General features: G+C 39.6%; 1 protein-coding gene across 3 annotated transcripts in view; it reads left to right on the plus strand.

The window, feature by feature from the left end:
* The window catches only part of rspo3 (R-spondin 3), an 85,063-nt gene extending 83,194 nt beyond the window's left edge, over positions 1 to 1,869 (plus strand). Inside the window, exon 5 of one of the 3 annotated variants that reach the window (XM_048531129.2) lies at positions 998 to 1,867. In XM_048531129.2, coding sequence (XP_048387086.1) covers positions 998 to 1,203 — 206 coding nt within the window. In that variant the 3' untranslated portion in view covers positions 1,204 to 1,867. Of the gene's footprint in view, positions 1 to 997 lie in introns of all 3 variants that reach the window. The other 2 variants (XM_048531130.2, XM_059645390.1) reach the window with 2 other exon arrangements.
* The last annotated feature ends 19,442 nt before the right edge of the window (positions 1,870 to 21,311 follow it).

A 21,311-nucleotide genomic window follows, 5' to 3' on the forward strand; every position in this document is an offset into this window, starting at 1 on the left:
GGTCACGAGGAGGAGGCAATCCATCTAAATCCACCCTCACTATAGTCCAGCCACTGGAAGATATATCTATTATCATAAGAACAACTGTAGAATACAGATTCTATGATAAGTTACCAGAAATAATATTTTATTGAACTGAAATACTACCCTCAAACCAGTCCTGATAAATGGTCATTACCCTGAAAAGTTAAGACTTTCTCTTTTCATAGATGCTGCGAGACATGTTGAGTACTTACTGTATTTCTTTATTTTTCTTCACTGCCTCTTTATAAACAAGGGGCAATAGGGTTGCTCACTGGTTAGCACTGCTGCCTCATATCACCAGGGACCTGGGTTCAATTCCACCCTCCGGCAGCTGTCTGTGTGCAGTTTGCACATTCTCCTCATGCCTGCATGGGTGTCCTTTGGGTGCTCTGGTTTCCTCTCACAGTCCAAAGAGGTGCGGGTGAGGTGGATTGACCATGTTAACTCGTCCATAGTGTCCAAGGATGCACAGGTCAAGGTGGATTAGCCATGGGAAATAGAGGGTTACAGAGGGGTGGATCTGGGTGACTTCCTCTTCAGATGGTCAGTGTGGACTCAATGGGCTGAATGGCTTGCTTCCACACTGTAGGGATTCTATGACTTTTATTGATCTGGCGGAAGGTGGCTATCCTGAAACATCGACACTGTTTACATCTCTGCAAAAGTTTCATCATCTGCTGAATATTTCCAGCATTTTCCATATTTTTTAAACTTCAGTTTACTTTTATCTGCACCATTTCGTATTGAGATTTGTGATGTTGGATACTGTGAAGTTTTACTAGATTTGTTTTTCCTAATCCTTCCTGAGATTGCTGAAGTAGGTTGAGTAATGTTCATGATAAAGAAAATTCTTTGTGGTCTGATGAAGAAATAAGTTTGATATATATTTCTTAACATTTCTCATTCTTTGTTTATATTTGTGTCATAAACAGTAAATTTTTATTGGTAATTAATGTGCGCTCTTTAATTTTAGGAAATAAGGGCAACGACAAGAAAAATAAATCAAGAAAAGAAGGCAACAAAGAGGCAATGCAAGGAAAACAAACTAAAAATAACAAGAGGGGCAAAGATAATAAAAACACCAGAGAAGAACGTGTAAGGAAAGAAAAATCTGGAAACAAGAAACGAAGAGGGCAGAATAAGAAACTGATATCCACAACAGTGAGCACTGTTCACTAAAAGCCTCACTTGGTTGCTGAGATTTCTGATGCTGCTATGTATTAACAAGCTAACCTATAGAGGTGCACTGTATAATGGATCCAGTGCTGGGTTCCTACTTCTAATTCTTACTCCTGACCTTCACAGAGACTGCTAATCATTTCAAGGACTACAGTTGAAGCCGAAAGTGTAGATATGCCTACGTTTATTCAACATTAGACATAATTAATCCCTGCCCAACCATGTTAAATTAGAACTCCAGGTGGTTAGGACAAGTATCATAATTAGCCCTCTAAGGGTTAAAAAAGAGCCAAATATACTGCGAAAACTGATTCCATTTTAAGGGAAGGATGTCTTCAGCCACAGTGCTGGAGATTCCTCATCAAATGTGATGTGCATTTGTGCATGTTCTGGTTTCTGTATAAATTGACAATAGGATCTTTTTTTTCTTTTTTTTCTCATAATTATTAACAGATTGCTGCCTTGTAATATAGAGGAATGTAATAAATGTCATTTGAAGCCCGGAGAACCAACTGTTAACACTCTTTTTAAAGTATTGTTTTTAAGTTTCTGTTTATGACTTCTGTAAGAAACAGTGCACACACTTGAGCTAGTGTCATTGTTGTCAACAGATGCCACTAAACTGCTTAAAAGCACCTGTATTTCAAATAAAAAAATATATTTCCTTTACCAAATTCTCAGAGTATGTTTATGACATAACTATTCTTCTATATGTAGCATTATGGTAGGTAGTTTGGAAGATTATTATTACTTATGTAGTAGTTTATTGCATGTAAGTTTGGAAGCATTTTGACTAACTGGAATGATATAAAGACCTGCTCCACCATCTAGCTCTTTAATTTGCTACACATTCTTGACAAGAATCCAGAATGGTCAAATAGAACCATTTACTTGTCACTGGCATATATTGGTAGGTTTGTTTCATTTTTCCTTCTTAATGTTTCAAAAGAATTCATAAAACTAATTGCACTTATTTATTTTTGAGTTGAAATCACATTGTGATAAAACTAAAATTTTCAGATATGAACAAAAAGTTATATCATACATTGCTTCAAATGAAGGCATTTTAAAAGCCAACAGAAACATTATTTATCAACCTATAAATACATTTATCACTGATATTACACAGTACAATTTCATACTTGTCATAATTCTCATTCTCTGGTGTACCAGAGAAAAAATGAAAATGGAAGATTGCCGTTTATATTAATTCCATGTGTAGTCAATAAGGCTTTGTGAGGGAAGGCAAGATTCTGGGAAATCAGCTAGATTAACAAATATTTTTGTTGTTGATGATCAAACTCAACACACATGGTGGCCCAGTGGTTAGCACTCCTAAGTCACAGTGTCAGGAACCTGGGCTCAATTCCAGCCTCAGGCGACTGCCTGTGTGGAGTTTGCACACTTGTATTTCCTCCGCAGTCCAAATATGTGCAGGTTAGGTGGATTGGCCATGCTGAATCACCCATAGTGCCCAGGGATGTGTAGCTTAGGTGGATTAACCATGGAAAAAGCAGGGTTGCATGGGTTACAGAGGGGTGAGTCAGGGTGGGGCGCTCTTCAGAGATTTGGTGTGGGCATGTTGGGCCAATTGGCCTGTTTCCACACTGTAGGCATCCTATGGATTCTTTCTGTAGGAAAACTGACTAAGAATGCTTCTTAAAATCTTGGATTTTATCTGTACACCTGGTAAAAATGAGAATATTTTAAAATGGTTGTATAGTTATGTAAATGAGTGAATTTGAAAGAAATCCTGAAACCATGCACATTCCTAATATAAGGGTAGCGTAAACTTCTATGTTTGGCTGAACTACAGTAGTTGAGGCTGTTAATTTCCTTATCTGTGCTTACTTTTGTGATCTAGTACAGTTCAAAATTGTCAGAAATAGGCAACATAGGTTGCCTAATAGATTCCTAATCCCAGGATTATTTTTGGAGGCAGCTGCTCAGCAATGAACAAATTCTTCACTAACTCACTTTTCATCTTGCTTTTTGAGATTTTTTATTTTCTCTTCTCACCTCCATGAGCATTAACATGGTAAAGGCTAGAAGCAACCCGACTGTATATCTATCATATGTCTGTCTCTCATATCTAAGGCTGAATGATGAACCGCAGCAGGTGATGCAACTCCGCAAGAAATAACAGCTTAGCTTGATCCTTGTGTTGTGAAATATTCATATTATATCCCAGCAAGGGTCACCAAGAATGTGAGTATGGGCCATGGCTAACATTTCCCCCGGATTTTGAGATAAAAACAAACACAGATGTAGATCCATCTGAGATCAGCTAGAGCAGATTATAACTGAGATACTCACAAACCAGAAGGCTCAGTTCCACATTGACCATTTAATGTACCAACTTGCTTGATTGTTCGATTAATAGCATGATTAATATGCTATACTTCTACATAATGGCTGGCAAAGTTGTCACACATTATAATCTTATAATTTTAAGCTTATAGCACATTTACAGTTTTATTTTCATATTTTTGTTTCCTTAAATCTTTGAATAAATATGTTTTTCTTTATAATGCAATTTACCTATTTTAGCTATTTAAGCCTCGTTTTTGACATTAACATTCAACTTCTATTTGGGACTCTTGTATCATTCCCAACTCATGTTTAAAAAAGCATAATCTTGACTAAGCATTTCTGATAACCTCCTTTTTCTTGTGGAGTAGAAGATCAGAAAAAATGTATGTTTTCATCACTCTAAAGATAAAATGATACAATTGTGTTTTGATGTGGCTTATGTTACTTATTTCAACATTTGCTTGTAAATAAAGGGAAGTCTTTTGGACAATTTTTCAAGACACCACTTTAAAAACATTCAATTTTCAAGTAATTTATTTTTTCCTCTGCTAATTTCCTTAATGTGTTCCCATATTATTTTTACTGTAATTTCTCATGTTCAATTTATTCTGTGATTTCCACCAACAAAAATACTCAATTTAATGATTCATTTTAATTCACTCAGATTATATGTAAGTCTTCTCGACCTATAAGACTTTTCAACATCACTGCCAAACTCATTTGTGATCTCTTCTTAATCCCAGCTGTAACACATTTTGTCCAGTTTTACAATGGCTCAAGAGGCTACAAACTTTCCCTTTGAAACAAAACTACTTTTATCAACAGATTTAAGAACACTTTCATCTCTGCTGTTATCAGACTTAAGAACAGACCTCTCATATATTAAAGCTGATCTTTCTCTGCACCTTCTCCGTAGCTGTAACATTTTATTCTGCATTCTGTCCAATTACCCTGATGTACTTAGGTAAGATATGATTTGTTTGGTTAGCAGCAATACAACATTTTTCACTGTATCTCAGGATAACTGACATTAATAAATCAAATCAAGTCAAATAAAAATTTGTATTTAAATAGTACCTTTCATCAGACTAAAAGTCCCAAATTGCTTCATTAGAGCACTCAGAGCAAAATCTGTTATTTAGAAACCTAAGGAGATATTAGAGCAGGTGACTGAAACTGTGGTAAAGAGTGACGGTGTACAAAACAAATGCAAGGATGATAAGAGTTGAAGAGATCCGGCCAATGATGATGAATTCCACAGAGCAACAATTAATACTGGGCACAGTTAAGAGGCTCAAAATGAAAAGCACAAATATCTGCATGGACTGTGCATCTGGAAAATGAATTCCTTATTTTATTGTAACATAGATACACATATTAAGGAATCTTTTATACTTTTAGTACTTGTTAAATGTTAAAATGTAGAGAAAATATTTAACTGTTTGAAGTATATAATTTAAAGGACAGAACATGCCACCCTTCCCCACTTGCAAACATGGATCTGTCAGGAAATGGCAGTCGTGGCAGCACTGTGGCTCAGTGGTTATCACTTCTGTCTCATAGCACCAGCGACCCGGGCACCACCATCAGGCAACTGTCTGTGTGGAGTTTGCACAATCTCCCCGTGTCTGTATGGGTTTCCTCCAGGTGCTTCGGCTTCCTCCCACTGTCCAAATATGTGGATTGACCATGCTAAATTGTCTGTAGTGTTCAGGGATGTGTAGATTAGGTGGGTTACAGCGGGATGGGTCAGTGTGGATTTGCTGCGCCGAAGGGCCTGTCTCCACACTGTAGAGATTCTATTGATTCATTGCAACTACGTATAACAATATGGAAAGGTATGAGCAAAATCTGCATTTTGGCCTTTATTACAAAGAGACTGAAATGTAAAAATTGTGAAGTTTTGCTGAAAGTGCACAAGGTAGTAGTTAGTCCATACCTAGAACCCTTGAACAGTTTTGATTCCCCCTTATTTAAGGAAAGATATACTCACAAGGAGAAACTGAGCCTGTACTTAGAAGGCTGAGCAGAATTAGACAAAACCTTAATGGAACATAATATTCTTAAGGGACTTCACATGGCAAAAATAGAGGGGTTGTTTCCCCTTGTGTGAAAAGTCTAGGACTAGAAAGCATAATTTCAGAAATAAGGGGTCATCCATTTAAGACTGTGATGAGGAGGAATTTCTTCTCTCAGAGGGTAGTGAATCTGTGAAATTTTTTACTGCAGAGGTGTTGCATCCACACAAGAATGTGATAGATTTTTAGTCAGTAAGAGAATCAAGGGTTATGGGGAAAGGTAGGAAAGTGAATTTGAGCATTATCAGATCAGTCAAGATCTCACTGAATGGCGAAGTATACTTGATGTTACATGCGTACATCATAACAACAAAAACTTCTGCCTTTACAATAGGTTACAAAAGTCATATGAGGCTGGATCTTAGTCAATCAAACCCATCCATGTTTGTTTTCAGAGGTAACAGTGTGGAGCTGGAGATACACAGCAGGCCAAGCAGCTTCAGAGAAACAGGAAAGCTGACATTTCAGGTCGGGACTCTTTTTCAGGAATTTCTGAAGAAGGATCCCGACCCAAGTCGTCAGCTTTCCTATTCCTCTGATGCTACCTGGTCTGCTGTGCACCTCCAGCTCCATACTTTGTTATCTCTGACTCCAGCATCTGCAGTTCTTGCTATCCCCATGTTTGGTTCAGTTACTTACACCTCCATAATGGCAACTGTGGGAGTAAAGAAAGTGATTTTGTTTGTTTTTGGTTACAGCGACTATGGTTGTCAGCCGCATTACATTTAAAAGGGCCAGATATAGGAGAAAGAGGAAAATAAGTTGACTGTAAGGCAATAGAGTGAGCTGAAATACATGATATTAAATTTGATGTTAGCATTTGAACCACTAAATACAAGTATATAAAATATAAAAAGCAAACACAGATCGTGAGAATAGTTATAGAGGAATAAGGAAAAAAATCATAAATTATATAAATTTAAATGAAAAATTTGTAGCAAACTAAGAAATCAGTGCTGGTTGTATGGACGGCGTAAACCTGAAAGTTAGAAAGAAAAAATTACTCAAATGGGAAGGAGGTAATTTCATGATTTAAAAACCAATTGAGTACAGATAGATTGGAAAGACAATTGCAGACTAAAGCAGTAACAGAGAAATGAAGTTGCATTCAGGAAAGAGACAATTCAGGTTTTACTTTTAATTCACTCATGGGATGTCGTCATCGCAGGCTATCCAGCATTTTATTGCCCATTCCAATAAAGTAAACATAATTCTTAGAAGGGTAGAGCATCCAAAGTTAAGCACCCTGCATGGCCAACAAAATAGAAGCCAAAATAAATCAAAATAAGGAGGTTTATGACAAGTGCAGCAGCAATTGGAGTTCACTGCAGAAAAGTATTAAGTTATGGGAAAACCAGCATGAAAAGAAATTAAGTGGTATGATTCTGAACTTTACGTAACTTGAGATAAATAACATGCAAATTTATTTTATACTTCTGGCATGGGTCATGTTTCCTCCATTACTGCAGTAAAACACCAACAAGCATAGATGAGTAGGGATAGCTTGATGCTCTATCTAAAGAAGTAGTGACACAAGTTCATAGAGCATTTTAAAAATTGGATTGCTTGGGTTTATAAATAGAAGATTAAAATAGGTAGACAGATAAATAATTCTAAAACTATAAACCATGGTTAGTATCAGCCAGAGTATTGTAACAACTTGCAGTGTCTACCTGGGCAGTATCAAATTGTTACTGACAGATATCAACTCCCCTCTCACCTAATCCCCTACAAGATCCAAATTTCACCTCCAAAAACCACCAGCCAATCAGAGCAGCCTACATCAGTAATGCCACCCACCTTCCCACTCCATCCATTACCACCCAGCAGGCCACTAAGCAAATGCACCTTCCCACCAGTCACTCAGCTCCCCACCCAGATAATAGGTTTACTGTTGTTTGAATATTATAGGGTGAGATCCATATGTAGGTACTGGAGAGAAGGGTGCGGATGGGTTGGGAGTTCACAAAATGCTGCTTGTGGTTTATTAAAAATAGCAATAGATGAATTTAAAAAGCAATTATTAGAAGTTCATACTGTAATTGAACATAAAGATTTTGCCTTAAATGTATTCTCGCTCTTAAACTGATTAAAACTATTTCAACTCGTCATTACTGACTTTGCAGTTCTAAAGCAGTTCTCTCTCGAGAAGTATCTTTTTTACATTAATACTTGTCCAGTCCCACAAGTTTGGCTAATAAGGTAATAAACTCCAGACAAAACTAAGAAATTGAATGGTGAAGTGGTTAAGTGTTGCATAATCATTGCTTGTTGGTGTTTTACTGCAGTAGTGGAGGAAACATGACCCGTGCCAGAAGTATAAAACAAATTTGCATGTTATTTATCTGAAGTTACATAAAGCTGGTACAGAGCCAAATAAAAATTTTCTTTAATGTTGTGCACATAATTCTAAGTTAATGTCAGACACTGACAAAAATAAGAAATTAATTTCCTTAATGAGTCATTGAGCATATGGTAAAAAAAAACAACGCATTTGAAAACAGTTCAATCAATAGGCATTGTAACATATTTTGGTCAAAAGTCGATATGTGGCTGTTTTAGGCTGACATTCCTTCCAGAAAGTATTTTCCGTTGAGGAAAAGAGAGGCCAATTTTAACAAATGATTGCACAGCACAATGGACTAGAAAACTATCCTTTCACACCAGGAAAGTGAATTCAGATTTAATTGAGGTAGATCTTGCCTCTACATTTTGTGAAACGAATTTGGAGTGTAGTGAAGTCAGGCATTCCAACAGGATTAGGTTTCTGAAGCTTCACTTCCATTGGGGTTTGTGTATTCTACATGTTTAAAAAAAGTCACAGGATATGGTCTTTGTTGCCTAGGCCGTCATTTATTATCCACCCCTAATTGCACTTGAGAAAATGGTGGTGAATTTCACTCTTGAACTTCTACATGTATTGTAGGTACACACACGGTGCTGTTTAGAAAAGAGTTTTAGGATTTTGTCCCATGAAGGAATGGTCGTATAGTTGCAAATCAGGATTGTGTGCAGTCGGTGATGGTATTCCCATGCACCTGCAGTCTTTATCCTTCCAGATAATAATGGCCAAGAGTTTGGAAGGTACAGTCGAAGAGGCTTGATGCTACAGTGCATCTGGTATATAATATACACAGCTGCTACTGTGTGTCAGTGTGGAAGTGGTGTTTTGATTTGGCATTCAAGTGGACTGTTTTGTCCTAAATGGTAACAAGCATCTTGAATATATTTGGAACTGCACCCATCCAGGAAAGTGGACATGATTTGAGGAGGTTGGTTACCATCACAGAGTTCTCAGACTTTACTTCTTAACTCCTTACCACATCTCTTCCAGGTGTGCCCACCTTGTAGAAGTTCAGCTCCTCTCTCCGACTGGAATCTCTTCTTGTTTGCCATCGTTACTTCCATTTTCTTGAGTTTTTTTCGAGTGTTCGACAAGGTATTTATCAAAACCTGCTTCCGCAGCTACATCTCATTCATCAGACTCTCTGGCTTATGATTAACAATCCCTTTTTTGGGGATAGCATCTGCCTATCCTTTATTCTGTCTCTGTGGTCTCCATCTCCCCCTATCCACTCCTTTTCCCCCTCCCCTCTATCATCAGTATAAACACTACCTTTTCCAAGCTGCTTTCAATTCTGAAGAAGGGTCATTGGTCTCGAAACAATGACCCTGTTTCTCTCCAGAGGTGCTGCCAGACTGGCTGATTTTGTCAGCGATTTCTGTTTTTGTTCAGTACAGAATTCCCAGTCCTTAACTGCTGTTATAGCCAGTGTTTATAGATTAATCTAGTTTCTGATCAATGGTAACACTTGGAAAATTAGGTGATAATGATCTTGGGGGAATTCAAAGATGGTAATGCTACTGAATGTCAAGTGGCGATGGTTGGATTTTGTCCATTTGGAGATAATCAATGCCTAGCATTTGTGTGGTGCGAATGTTACCTCCCTGTTGCCACTTGTCAGCTGAAGCCTGAATGTTGTCCAGGTCTTGCTGCATTTGTACACAGATAGCTTTTTTATCAGCAGAGTATTGAAGAGTGCTGAACATTGTGCAATCATCAGTGAACATCCCCACTTCTGATTGTATAATGGGAGAAGGTCATTGATGAAGAAACTGAAGACAGTTGCACCTACGGAATCCTGGGAAATTCCTCCAGGAATGTCCCTGGTCTGAGAGGACTGACCTCCAAAAACCAGAATTATGTTCATTTTTTTTCCCAGGTAGTAATGCTACCACTGGAGTGTTATTCCCCGATTCCTATTGACTTGAGTTTCATTAGGGATCACTCGATGCACGGCAGGGGAGAAAATGGTGTAACTTAAAATATTAGGCAAAATGCAGAAGGAACTGGATTCTGTGTTTTTGTTTTGTGATCCTGGGGTGATCCATTCCAATTATATCCCAGGCCTCTTTCAAAGTTTAAGATCTACACTTTCTAAAGGCAATGCACTGAATCTTAAAGTTTCTGTTGATAAAATTAACAGTCGCATTTTTCTCACCATATTTTACCAACTTCACCATATCCACTACCCAGGGCACCCCACTCATGAGATTCTGACCCAATTTTAGCACCACTGCTCCAAGAACAAGTCACCCCTCAGTGGATGCCTGCTGATAGACCAGCAGCCCTGGCACCAATGCGATCTTTAAAAAGCTATTTGAGCACCTAGACTTGCATCAACAATTGAGCATTGACCCACACCAGCAACATAATGGGACGGCAGCCACAACACCATGCTGCTCATTACACATTATTGCTGACATTCCCTTGCACATACAACACCATTTTTCCACACTGGTTCCTGTTGAACCACCTGTTGCTGCACAATTTACCCATCCTTAGTTCCATATCATTTTAACATCCTCCCTAAGACACCATTATTCTGTCCCTAAGCACTATTGTAGACTCACATCTTATCATCCAGGAGGGGGACATCATATACAGGGAAACAACCAGTTTGCCTCCAAAATGCTAACCAAATACTGGCATGATGACTGATGACAGTTCAATAGGCAGTGATGGTCTGCTGCACCTACATAGAACATAGAACATTACAGCACAGTACAGGTCCTTCGGCCCTCGATGTTGTGCCGACCTGTCATACCAATCTGAAGCCCATCTAACCTACACTGTTCCATGTACGTCCGTATGCTTATCCAATGACGACTTAAATGTGCCTAAAGTTGGCGAATCTACTACCATTGCAGGCAAAGCGTTCCATTCCCTTACTACTCTCTGAGTAAAGAAACCACCTCTGACATCTGTCCTATATCTTTCACCCCTCAATTTAAAGCTATGCCCCCTCGTGCTCGCCGTCACCATCCGAGGAAAAAGGCTCTCCCTATCCACCCTATCTAACCCTCTGATTATTTTATATGTTTCAATTAAGTCACCTCTCAACCTTCTTCTCTTTAACGAAAACAGCCTCAAGTCCCTCAGCCTTGTTCTTATTTACTGAAACCAGAAATGTCAGTCAGGTCCTGCTTGCTCTCTGGGAGCAACTGAGCTGTGTCACGCACAAGAAGCAAATTCTCCTCCCCAGTGTTATCATCATCTTCATCAAAAGACTGATCCCTTTCCACCAGTTCCTCAGTATCCAGCACATTGCCTCATTGCATACTCCAATGTGCACAGTAAAGCAACCAGGATGATGCAGCACACACTATCCATCTATGCTGGAACACCTCACCCTGTCCAAATCGATCGAAGCAAAGGAAACATATTTTCACAAGTGCTGTCATATGTTTCCACATAGCCCAGTAATTGCAGAAACCAAATGTACGCCATCCCCTTGCCATCCCAGGCCCACATTAATCATTGTATTCAGGGTACGGCATTTGATGGAGAAATGCTCCCCTTGTCACGGTGTCCTCGGAAGTTTCACAAGTGATGGGACACTTTTGACCAGAATTTGCCTATTTTTAAGTCAATGTCACAGGCTTCTGCATCATTGATTTGCCAATGATAGATTCCCAAGCACCAATCAGATTATGCAAGTCATCTTTGACCGACATTTCAAGCCAAAGCACATTCACTCTGCATGCATCTCAAATGGTCAAAGAAATGACTGGAAATGAGTTTTAAAATGCATGATACATGTCTTTGAGTTGTCAATGTCCTTCATACCCTAACCTGTCCCTCATTATAGTCCTTGTTCCTATGTCAACACTTACCTCTGCATTTCCTCACCCAACCTTGATTCTTCCAAAACTCTTAGCACTGTTACCTAGCTGTCCCTACAGTCTCCCTTTGCACGTTCCTCAGTGATCAATGCATGGGCCCTGAGACTGTACTTGCTTTAAATCTGTAACCAGCTTCAACAAGCATGACCGACGGGAACTCTGACCACTGTCTTTGCAACTCTTTGACTGACAATATGTGATTCTCCTGACTGCTTGTAGGTGGCGGGTTGGGGGGGGAGCGGCGAGGGGAGGGGTTACATGGAGGGGACTACAGGACTTACGATTACCAAACACAGGACAGTAGGACTATGATTGGCCTGAGCAGATGACTGACATTACCTGATCAACAGCTGCGCCCACTGACTGGACTGAGAAACCCCCATCCATGTTTCAACATGGCCATTTGGTTGAACGCATGTGATATTCTGCCATGCAGGCAGCTGGTATTGGTGTTTAATTGACCTCTCGGCGTGTTGTACAAAATGATGGGTAACCATTGTTTTTAAAGACGCTGTGCAAGTGTTTTCTTTGGCTTTGCTGTTGTGGGATGTTACCATGATAATGTTACCTAGTATGGTGATGAAACATCTGCAAACCAGCCTACCAGCTTAATGAAAAAAATCAACGAACACATCCACAACCCAAGCTGCAAGTCTTCTCAAAAACTTACCATTAAGTATATAGGTCCTGCCTGATTTGCCTGACCAAAATGCAGCATTTCACATTGATATAAATTAAATTCCAACTGCCATTCCTCGGCCCACCAGCCCAATGGCCCATCTGATAAAGGCCCTGTTGCACTCTGAGGTAACCTTCTTCACTGTCCAGCACACCACCAAATTTGGTGCCATCTGCAAACTTACTAACCATGCCTCCTGTGTTCAATCCATATGTTTTATATAAATGACAAAAAGCAATGGACCCAGCACCAATCCTTGTGGCACACCGCTGGTCACAGGCCTCCATTCCAAAAAACAATCCTCCACCACTACGCTCTGCCTCCTACCTTCAATCTAATTTTGTACCAAAATAACTAGCTGTCCCTGGATTCCATGTGATCTAACCTTGCTAACCAATCTACCAAAAGGAACCTTGGTGAGTACTTTGCCCTAGTCCATATAGACAACATCCACCACTCTGCCGTCATTAATCTTCTTTGTCACTTCTTCAAAAAACGCAGTCAAGTTAGTGAGACATGACTTCTCACACACAAAGCCATGTTGACTATCTCTAATCAGTCTTCCAAATACCTTCCAAATACATGCAGGTCCTGTCCCTCAAAATCCCCTCCAACATTAGCCACCACTGATGCCAGGCTCACTGGTCTACAGTTCCCTGGCTTTTCCTTACAGCCCTACTTAGATAATTGCACTACAGTAGCCACCCTCCAGTGTTACGGCACCTCACCAGTGACTATCAATGATATAAATATCACAGAAGGGGGCCCACCAATCATTTCTCTAGCTTCCCACAAAGTTCTCGCATACACCTGATCAGGTCCCAGGGATTTATCCACCTTAATGTATTTTAAGATGTCCAGTGCCACCTCCTCTGTAGTATGGACATTTTTCAAGGCATCAGAATTTATTTCACCAAATTCCCTGGCTTCCATTTCTTTCTCCACAGTAAATACTGATGCAGTAACATTTGTTTAGAATCTTACTCATCTCCTGTGGTTCTACTCATAGTCAGCCTTGTTGGTCTCTAAGGGACCCTATTCTCTGCCTGACTAATCCTTTGCCTTTAATGTATTTGTAGAATCTCTTTGGATTCCCCCCAATGCTATTTGCCAAAGCTATCTCATGTCTCCTTTTTGCCCCCCGATTTCTCTTTTCTGTATACTCCTACTGCCCTTATATTCTTCTAGGGATTCATTCAATCACAGCTGTCTATATCTGCCAAACGCCTCCTTCCTTTTCTTGACCAGAACCTCAATTTCTCTAGTCATTCAGCATTCTCTACACCCATCAGCCTTGCCCTTCACACTAATAGGAGCATACTGTCTCTGGATTCTTGTTATCTCATCTTTGAAGATTGCCCACTTTCCAACCACCCCTTTACTTGCGAATAGCGTATTCCCATCAGCTTTTGGAAGTTTTGCCTAATACTGTCAAAATTGGCCTTGCTCCAATTTAGAATTTTAACATTTTGATCAGGCCTATCCTTTTCCAAAATTACTTCAAAACTAATAGAATTACAATCACTGGCTCCAAAGAGTACTCCCAGGGACACATCTCATTAGGACTCTGTGCAACTCTGCCAAGTGAAACATCTAATACCTCCTCTTATTAATCTTAGCATGTTCTAGAACATCACCATCCCACCTGAAATCCCCAACCACAATGTCTTTCTCCTCAGTGAATGCAGATGAGTTACTTGCCCACTTTTCATGCAAATTTCATGGGAATTCTATGATTCTAAAATGCTTCATCTTTCACTTATCAGGATTAAATTCCATCTGCCATTGCTCTGCCCTATTTACCAGCTAGTTAATATCAGATGGCAGCCTGAGGCCATCCTTCTCACTATCAACAATACCACGAATTGTCATTTCATTTGCAAACTTACTAATTCTTTCTTCTATATTCACATCCAAATTGTTAATATACATAACAAACAGAAGGGTCCCAGCTTCAATCCCTAAAGTATACCGCTGTTCACAGGCTTCCAGTTCAAAAACAAACCCCTAAAATTGCACTTAGGCTCCTATTTGTAAGCCAGTTTTGGACCAAGTTTGTCAACTGGCCTTGCATCTCATGGGTAATTAACTTTTGGACCAGCCTTCCATGTAGGACCTTGACAAAGGTCTTACTGAAGTCCATGTAAACCACATCAACTGTACTACTCTCAATATATCTACTCACCAATTCAAAAAACTAATTAAATTAGTCAGACAGGACTTCTCTCCAAAAAATCTGTGTTAATCCCTGATCAATCCTGCCTTTTCAAGTATTAATTAATCCTGTGCTTCAGAATTTTTCTGATAATTTCCTGATCACTGATACCAGTCTCACTGGTCTGTAATTACTTGGCCTGCCCCTGCTGCCTTTCGTGAACAAAGGAACCAGATTAGCTATCATCCAGTTTCTGTGGTCAGAGAAGAATTAAAAATTTCTCTTAGGGCCCAACAATTTCCTCCCTTGTCTTCGATAGCAGCCAGGGATACATCTCATTAGGACTCTGTGCAACTCTGCCAACTGAAACATCTAATACCTCCTCTTATTAATCTTAGCATGATCTAGAACATCACCATTCCAACTGAAATCCCCAACCACAATGTCTTTCTCCTCAGTGAATGCAGATGAGAATGATTCATTTAAGACCTTATACACGTCTGCTGGTTCCACATGTTGGTTGATCCTTTGGTCTCTGATAAGTCCCATCCTTTCCCAGGTAATCCTCTTACTCTTAACATATACTTATACAGAACCTTAGGGTTTTCCTTGATCCTAAGTGCCAAAGATATTTCATGGACCTTCTTTGTACTCCTAATTTCTTTTTTAAGCAACCTCCTACAGTCTCCATTGTTTTGAAGGGTCTCCTCTGCTTTTAATCGTTGTACCTGATATATGCTTCTTTCTTTTTTCTTTGTCAAACTCTCAATATGCTGCATTTCACTCTTAGAGAAGTAAGTTGGCCCTGAATTCTCACTATGCTACTTTTAAATGATCCCATTTCCAAATGTAGACCTATTGGCAAATAACTGCCCCAGTCTGTTTCCTGGATCATGTCTAATGATATTGAAATTGGGCTTCCTCCAACTGAGGCACAATTCGGCACTATTCTTATCCCTTGCCATAATGCCTTTGAAACCTACAGAGTTATGGTCACTATCCCAAAAATACTCACGCACGGAAACTTCAACCACATTACCAGTGTCATTTCCATGGATTAGGTCGAGTTCTGCTCAATCTCTAGCAGGACTATCAACATACTGGCACAAAAAAGACTCTTCTGGATTCACTTTACAAATTCCACTCCAGCTAATCCTTTCACACTGAGGTGATCCCAGTTAATGTCAGCAAATTTGAAGTCCTCTATAATGATAACCCTGTTTCTCTCACACCTTTCTGTAATTTGCTTACATATCTGCTCCTCCATCTCCTTCTGACTGTTGGGAGACCTGTAGTCTAATCGCACAAAAGTAATTGCCCCGTTTATTTCTAAGCTGTAGCCTAACGGCCTCTTTTAAAGATCCTTCTGTGACGTCCTCCCTCATTACTGCAGTGATGGTTTACTTTATCAACATTGCAATACCTCCACCTCTTTCATTTCCCACCAATCGTACCTGAAACTTCTTATACCCTGGAATATTTTGTTGCTACTCCTGTGCTTCCTTCAATTGTGTATCAGTGATTGCTATAATATCGTATTCCCATGTGTTGATAATTACTCTGAGTTCATCCACCTTACCTGACAAACTCCTTGCACTACAATAGATACGACTTAGCTTTCTAAGCCTCCCAGTTGCCTTATCTTGCTCATGTCTTCTCCACTACTGTACTATCCAAACATTCCTTCTATAGCTGATTGGACCTTGCTTCTAATTTTACATCTGTAAGTTCCCCATTCCCCTGCTAATTAGTTTAAATGCTCCCCAACAGCACGAACAAACCTCCAGCAAAGGATATCGGACACATTCCAGTTCAGGTGTTACCTATCCAGCTTGTATGGGCCACACCGGTCCCAGAAACTGTCCCAATGATTCAAAAATCTAATGTCCTCCCTCCTACACCATTCCTTTAGCCATGCATTCATCTCTGATTTATGTTACTATTCCAATACTCAGTAGTGCATGGCACTGGAAGTAATCCAGAAATTACAACCTTCATAGACTTCTTTTTTGATCCACTACTAAATTTCTAAATTCCTACTGCATGATCTCTTTTTCTTTTACCTGTGTTGTTGGCACTAACATGTATCATGGCTGCTGGCTGTTCAGCCTCCACCTTCAGAATACCCTGCAGCTGCTCTGATACATCCCTGACCCTGGGACCAGGGAAGCAACATATCATTCAATAGTTTTGTTTGCTGTCATAGAACCACCTGTCAGTTCCCTTTACAATCAAGGACTCTATCACTGAAGCTTTCATACTCTTTTTTCTCCCTTGCTGTGCAGCAGAGCCAACCACGGAACCACAAACTTGGCTATTGCTGCTTTCCCCTGAGAGACCACCATGCCATCAGTGTCCAACGCAATATATCTGTTTGAGAGGGGCACGGCTGCCCACACTTACTAGACTTCCTCATGATCATCCAGCACTTTTCTGTCTGTGTTGCCCTTACTAGATTTGCTAGATGCTTTACCTACAACATTGACAGCATCAGGGATGCTCCGGAGTGTGAAAGAACATCACGTCAATGCATAATTCACCCATCTACTTGGTGTAGTGAAATGCTGCGGCCTTTATTCAGGAAGACCTTTGCAAGCTATTCACCACCTTCTTCCCTTAGTTTCTGTAAGATGTCTTTGGGAAACCCCCTGGTTTTAGTAATCATTAAGGCAAAAAAAATTAGATTCAAGTGGCACTCCTCTGCGTCTGGCTCTGTATTGACCTGGACATTTCTGTGTTTGGCGCATGGTTATCCTCAACTTGATGAGGTAGGTCCTGCAGAAACTGCTGACAGTGCAGAAAACCAGGTAAAGCTGACTGTTGACCGCTGTACCATTTCCTCTTTGATCCAATGCCAATGAAAGCATGAGATATCAATTAGGCATTCAAGCGTCTCTGTGGTCCCAGTTTCTGTTGGGAATTGTGGCCACCAGATTCCCTAATCCCCTGCCAAAGTCAGCTACAGTATTTTGATCTCTGTTTTCAGAGACTGGTGTACAGCTATTGAGTGGGCACACTGCAGCTGTTCATGTCTGGCAGGTCTTCATTTCCTCCTTTTCTTCTGATTACCTCACATAAGAGCATTCCCATTTGGAATCCCATTCGAGCCAGGAATGGTAATGAAGTAACAACAAAAAAAAACTGGCAGAAAGACTCAAAAGAGTACCAAGACTTATGAAAGCAGTATGATCAGCAGAAATGGGAAAGAAATGATTAAGTTGCCAAAAGGTTTAAATTAATGCCTCTTGTTTCTTTGTCGCAACCTACAATGAATGCCTGATTTTCAAGAGAGGGCATGGAATTTTCAAATTTTCACAGTGTTTTGTCAAATGAGATTCATGGTATCCAGTCTGAATGCCTGAAAGTGACGTTTCTCACCCAGTTAATAATACAACAAAACTCTTGGCTGCCTTTCTTGGAGAATCTCAGGCCAGAGTGGAGGAAGTTCTTCCCACTGATGGACTTTCATACAATTGTGCTATATTAAAGTCCACCATTTCAGACCTGCAAGCCAGAAAGTGGCCCTCATCCTGTGATGCTTGACCATTATCACAGAGGACATGGTCCAGAGAAAAATAAAGCTTGCTTCTGATTTTGTGGGCAGGGATCTGAAGGATGAGGTGATTGTTCTCTTCCTGCAGGAGGCCTTGCCACTTGGACCAGCCAGCCTGGATCCAAATTGCAGCCTGGGTCAGTTCTGTGGCCCAGGTGAAACAGGATCCCCAGCAGCCCCGGAAAAAGGTCAATAGTTTTCTGTGCTCTGCCAGTGTAAGTACCACCATCTTTCCTCTGCTATCTCACACTCAGAGGCCACTCACTCCAACTCTGCCACTACACACACCTCTCACCAAGGTTCATGGACTACAACTCTCACTATTGCATGCATCATGTCCACTAACCTGCTGTCATCCACCACATCCTTCCAATCTACTAACACTTCCTGCGTTCTGTTGTTTATGCACATTTATAGACAGTTGGTAAATTGTACACATTCTATATTTCAAGGAAGTCTTCATCTGCACCTTTCATTGAAGCAAGGTTGATCACCTAGCTTGTTTTAGGTGAGATGCTCCATTGCAATATGCTCAAAATTACACTGGGGTTCCAACAGATTTCTGTGCAGCTTTATGTTCCTTTATACCAACTTAAGTTTTGAGATGAACAAAATTTTCTCCCGATATCTTATAAAAACAGGTCATGTTCATAACATACCTTTGGAAGGGCCCATTCTTTCACTTAGATTTTACTCCTTATCAACACAAATACATAACAAGTTATGGTTGGTTGGTTTTCAATTTATGAAAATGACTGGAAAGTGACTGTTTGAAAAGGGCAACTGAAATCCTGCATTTTTTTTACAGAATCTCATTAAAGACTGTGGCTTAAATGATAGTGATTGCTTAGTCAGGGCTGGAAACAGTCTGACCTTGTTACAAAATGAAAGAGTATTTAATCAAAATTAGAGGTTTCATGTCAGTCCAGTAGGCTACTTTGCTGTTCAGCAATTTATCATCTAGTAAAGACCTCCCAGTAACAGAGGATACATACTTAAAAAATATTGATGAAAATAGCTAACTGCATTTGTGCAATACACAATGCATCCACAGTGAGCACCATGCATAAGACAATTAATACCTAAAAGGGTTCATTGACATCATTAAGTAGGCTCTGTTCATCAGGATACAAAACCTTTCCTGGGACGAGATAATCAGAGTTTTTAAGGAGGCACCAGCTTGTTTTACTAGTTCGGTGTGGTGTGTTGAATGCACCAGAAAGTTTTAGTAACAGTAATATGAACCTACTCTTAATCTCACACAGACCATCATTTATCTCATATTTAATGCAACTAACGATTAAGTAATATGTAATAAACCTATTTGTTTGTCAAAATCAAGCTTCCTCTATCTAAGGTATTGTGTGGGCATTTTTCCCCACTTCGTATCAGAAGCTTAGTCTGATGCCAGCAAGAAGAATTGGTCACCTTTAATCTGCCAAATCATCTCAGATGGGTCAGGAGGATGGACATAGCAAAACATACCTTCAAACTGTAGATAAGAACACATTGAAGTTGCAGTGAGTGAATACGTATACAGTAAGCGTTGCATGGAGACAGAATTCATGAAAGGCAGGCATGCGAATGGCGGTGCTTTGGAAACTGCAAGTGGATAAAGTTTAACGTCTACATGGCCCAGATTAATGTGAGTTTTAGGGAATTTAACATCATTTACCATCATGTCACAAGATTACAAAGCAAATTATAGTGAAAGAAATCTTTGTTTCCTGTAGACAATATTTTAGGTAGTTAATACATAATTGTCCAAAGTAGTGTCAATGTGGATGGAATTGGATGCAGATTGGCCTAGTTTTTAACTGTTTTAATTTATCCACCATTAAAACCAGTTACAAGAGTTTACAAACCACGCAGGAAAACACACCGACGCTTCATCAAAGGCTGCATTGAGGATGTTACCAAGCACGGTAACGAAACGTTTGCAGAACAACAAACCAGCTCAGCAAGCCAACCAACTTTAACACCCTCAACCCAAACTACAGATCTGCTCCAAAACCTTATCCAGCATTAAAAAACAGAGTTTGGAACTACCAGTGTCCAGATAATTGGCGAATGCCATATTTGGGATTCTCCATCAAAAATGACAAAGACTTGAATATCCTGTTTAAATATGGGTTGGAAGATTCATGTTTAATCACAACAGGGTGTATCAACATCACACTTCTGTCATCCTTGTTTACCAATTATAAAATGCAAAGCATCACAGCAGTTAGGGATAGGCAGTAAATGATGGCTCAAACATTGATTCCCACATCGCATTAACAAGCTTCGAATAAAAGTGTTTTATGTATGAAGATAACTTTTTGAAGAAATAAATTGTAGTGGTTCTGTAACAAATCTTAAAAATTTATTTGTGGCCTGTTTAAAATTTTCCAATGGCTCGATTGGCAGTCAATACCATTGATCTAATCAAAGACGGAGGTGCTGTGCCTCGATCTACATTGAGCTTCAGAAGAACAGTGAAGGAAGCTGCAGGCAGAGTTAAAAAAAATCTTTTATTCCAGCTATCATTTTATCTTATGACAAAGCTTCCTAATAATAGAAGCTTATAAAGCATTGGTAATATGGTGAGAACATCTTTTAGATTCTCAAACATGTAGTGTCTACACTGATCTTAGAGGTTACTCACACAATCAATTAGTGTTCCATACAATTACTTTTCAAAATGAATGACACTTTACCGTGGAGTTTTTTTTATTTTACTTCTTCCTCATTTTTGTTTACATTTTGTTTTCAGAATGGACTGCTTTGAAAATGGTGAGGTTTATATCTTCCTTCTAAAATCCTTTAAGGAGGCAAAAATTGTGGATGAGGTTGGCTGGTTTCAGGGCACAGCTGTACTGCTCCCATGGGGGCATACTTATTTGTATTTACTGTTTAGATTCACATGTGGAAAATGACCACAAATGAGTCACTGTTTCATAGAGTTTTAATTTCCCTAGAGTCTCTCTTTGGCAGGAGGCTCCAGTTTAAGTGCAACAAAACAAAACTGAAACAATTTTCAGTTTGCAGACACTGAGCACTGTGATTCATTAATAATATTGAGATAACACATTGGTTTTCTTGGGAACAGAGATTCATATGCATCATTTTATCATTTGAAAATAGTTATCCCATATCACTTCA

Source organism: Stegostoma tigrinum, chromosome 4 (genome assembly GCF_030684315.1).
Source record: "Stegostoma tigrinum isolate sSteTig4 chromosome 4, sSteTig4.hap1, whole genome shotgun sequence".
Taxonomy (NCBI): domain Eukaryota; kingdom Metazoa; phylum Chordata; class Chondrichthyes; order Orectolobiformes; family Stegostomatidae; genus Stegostoma; species Stegostoma tigrinum.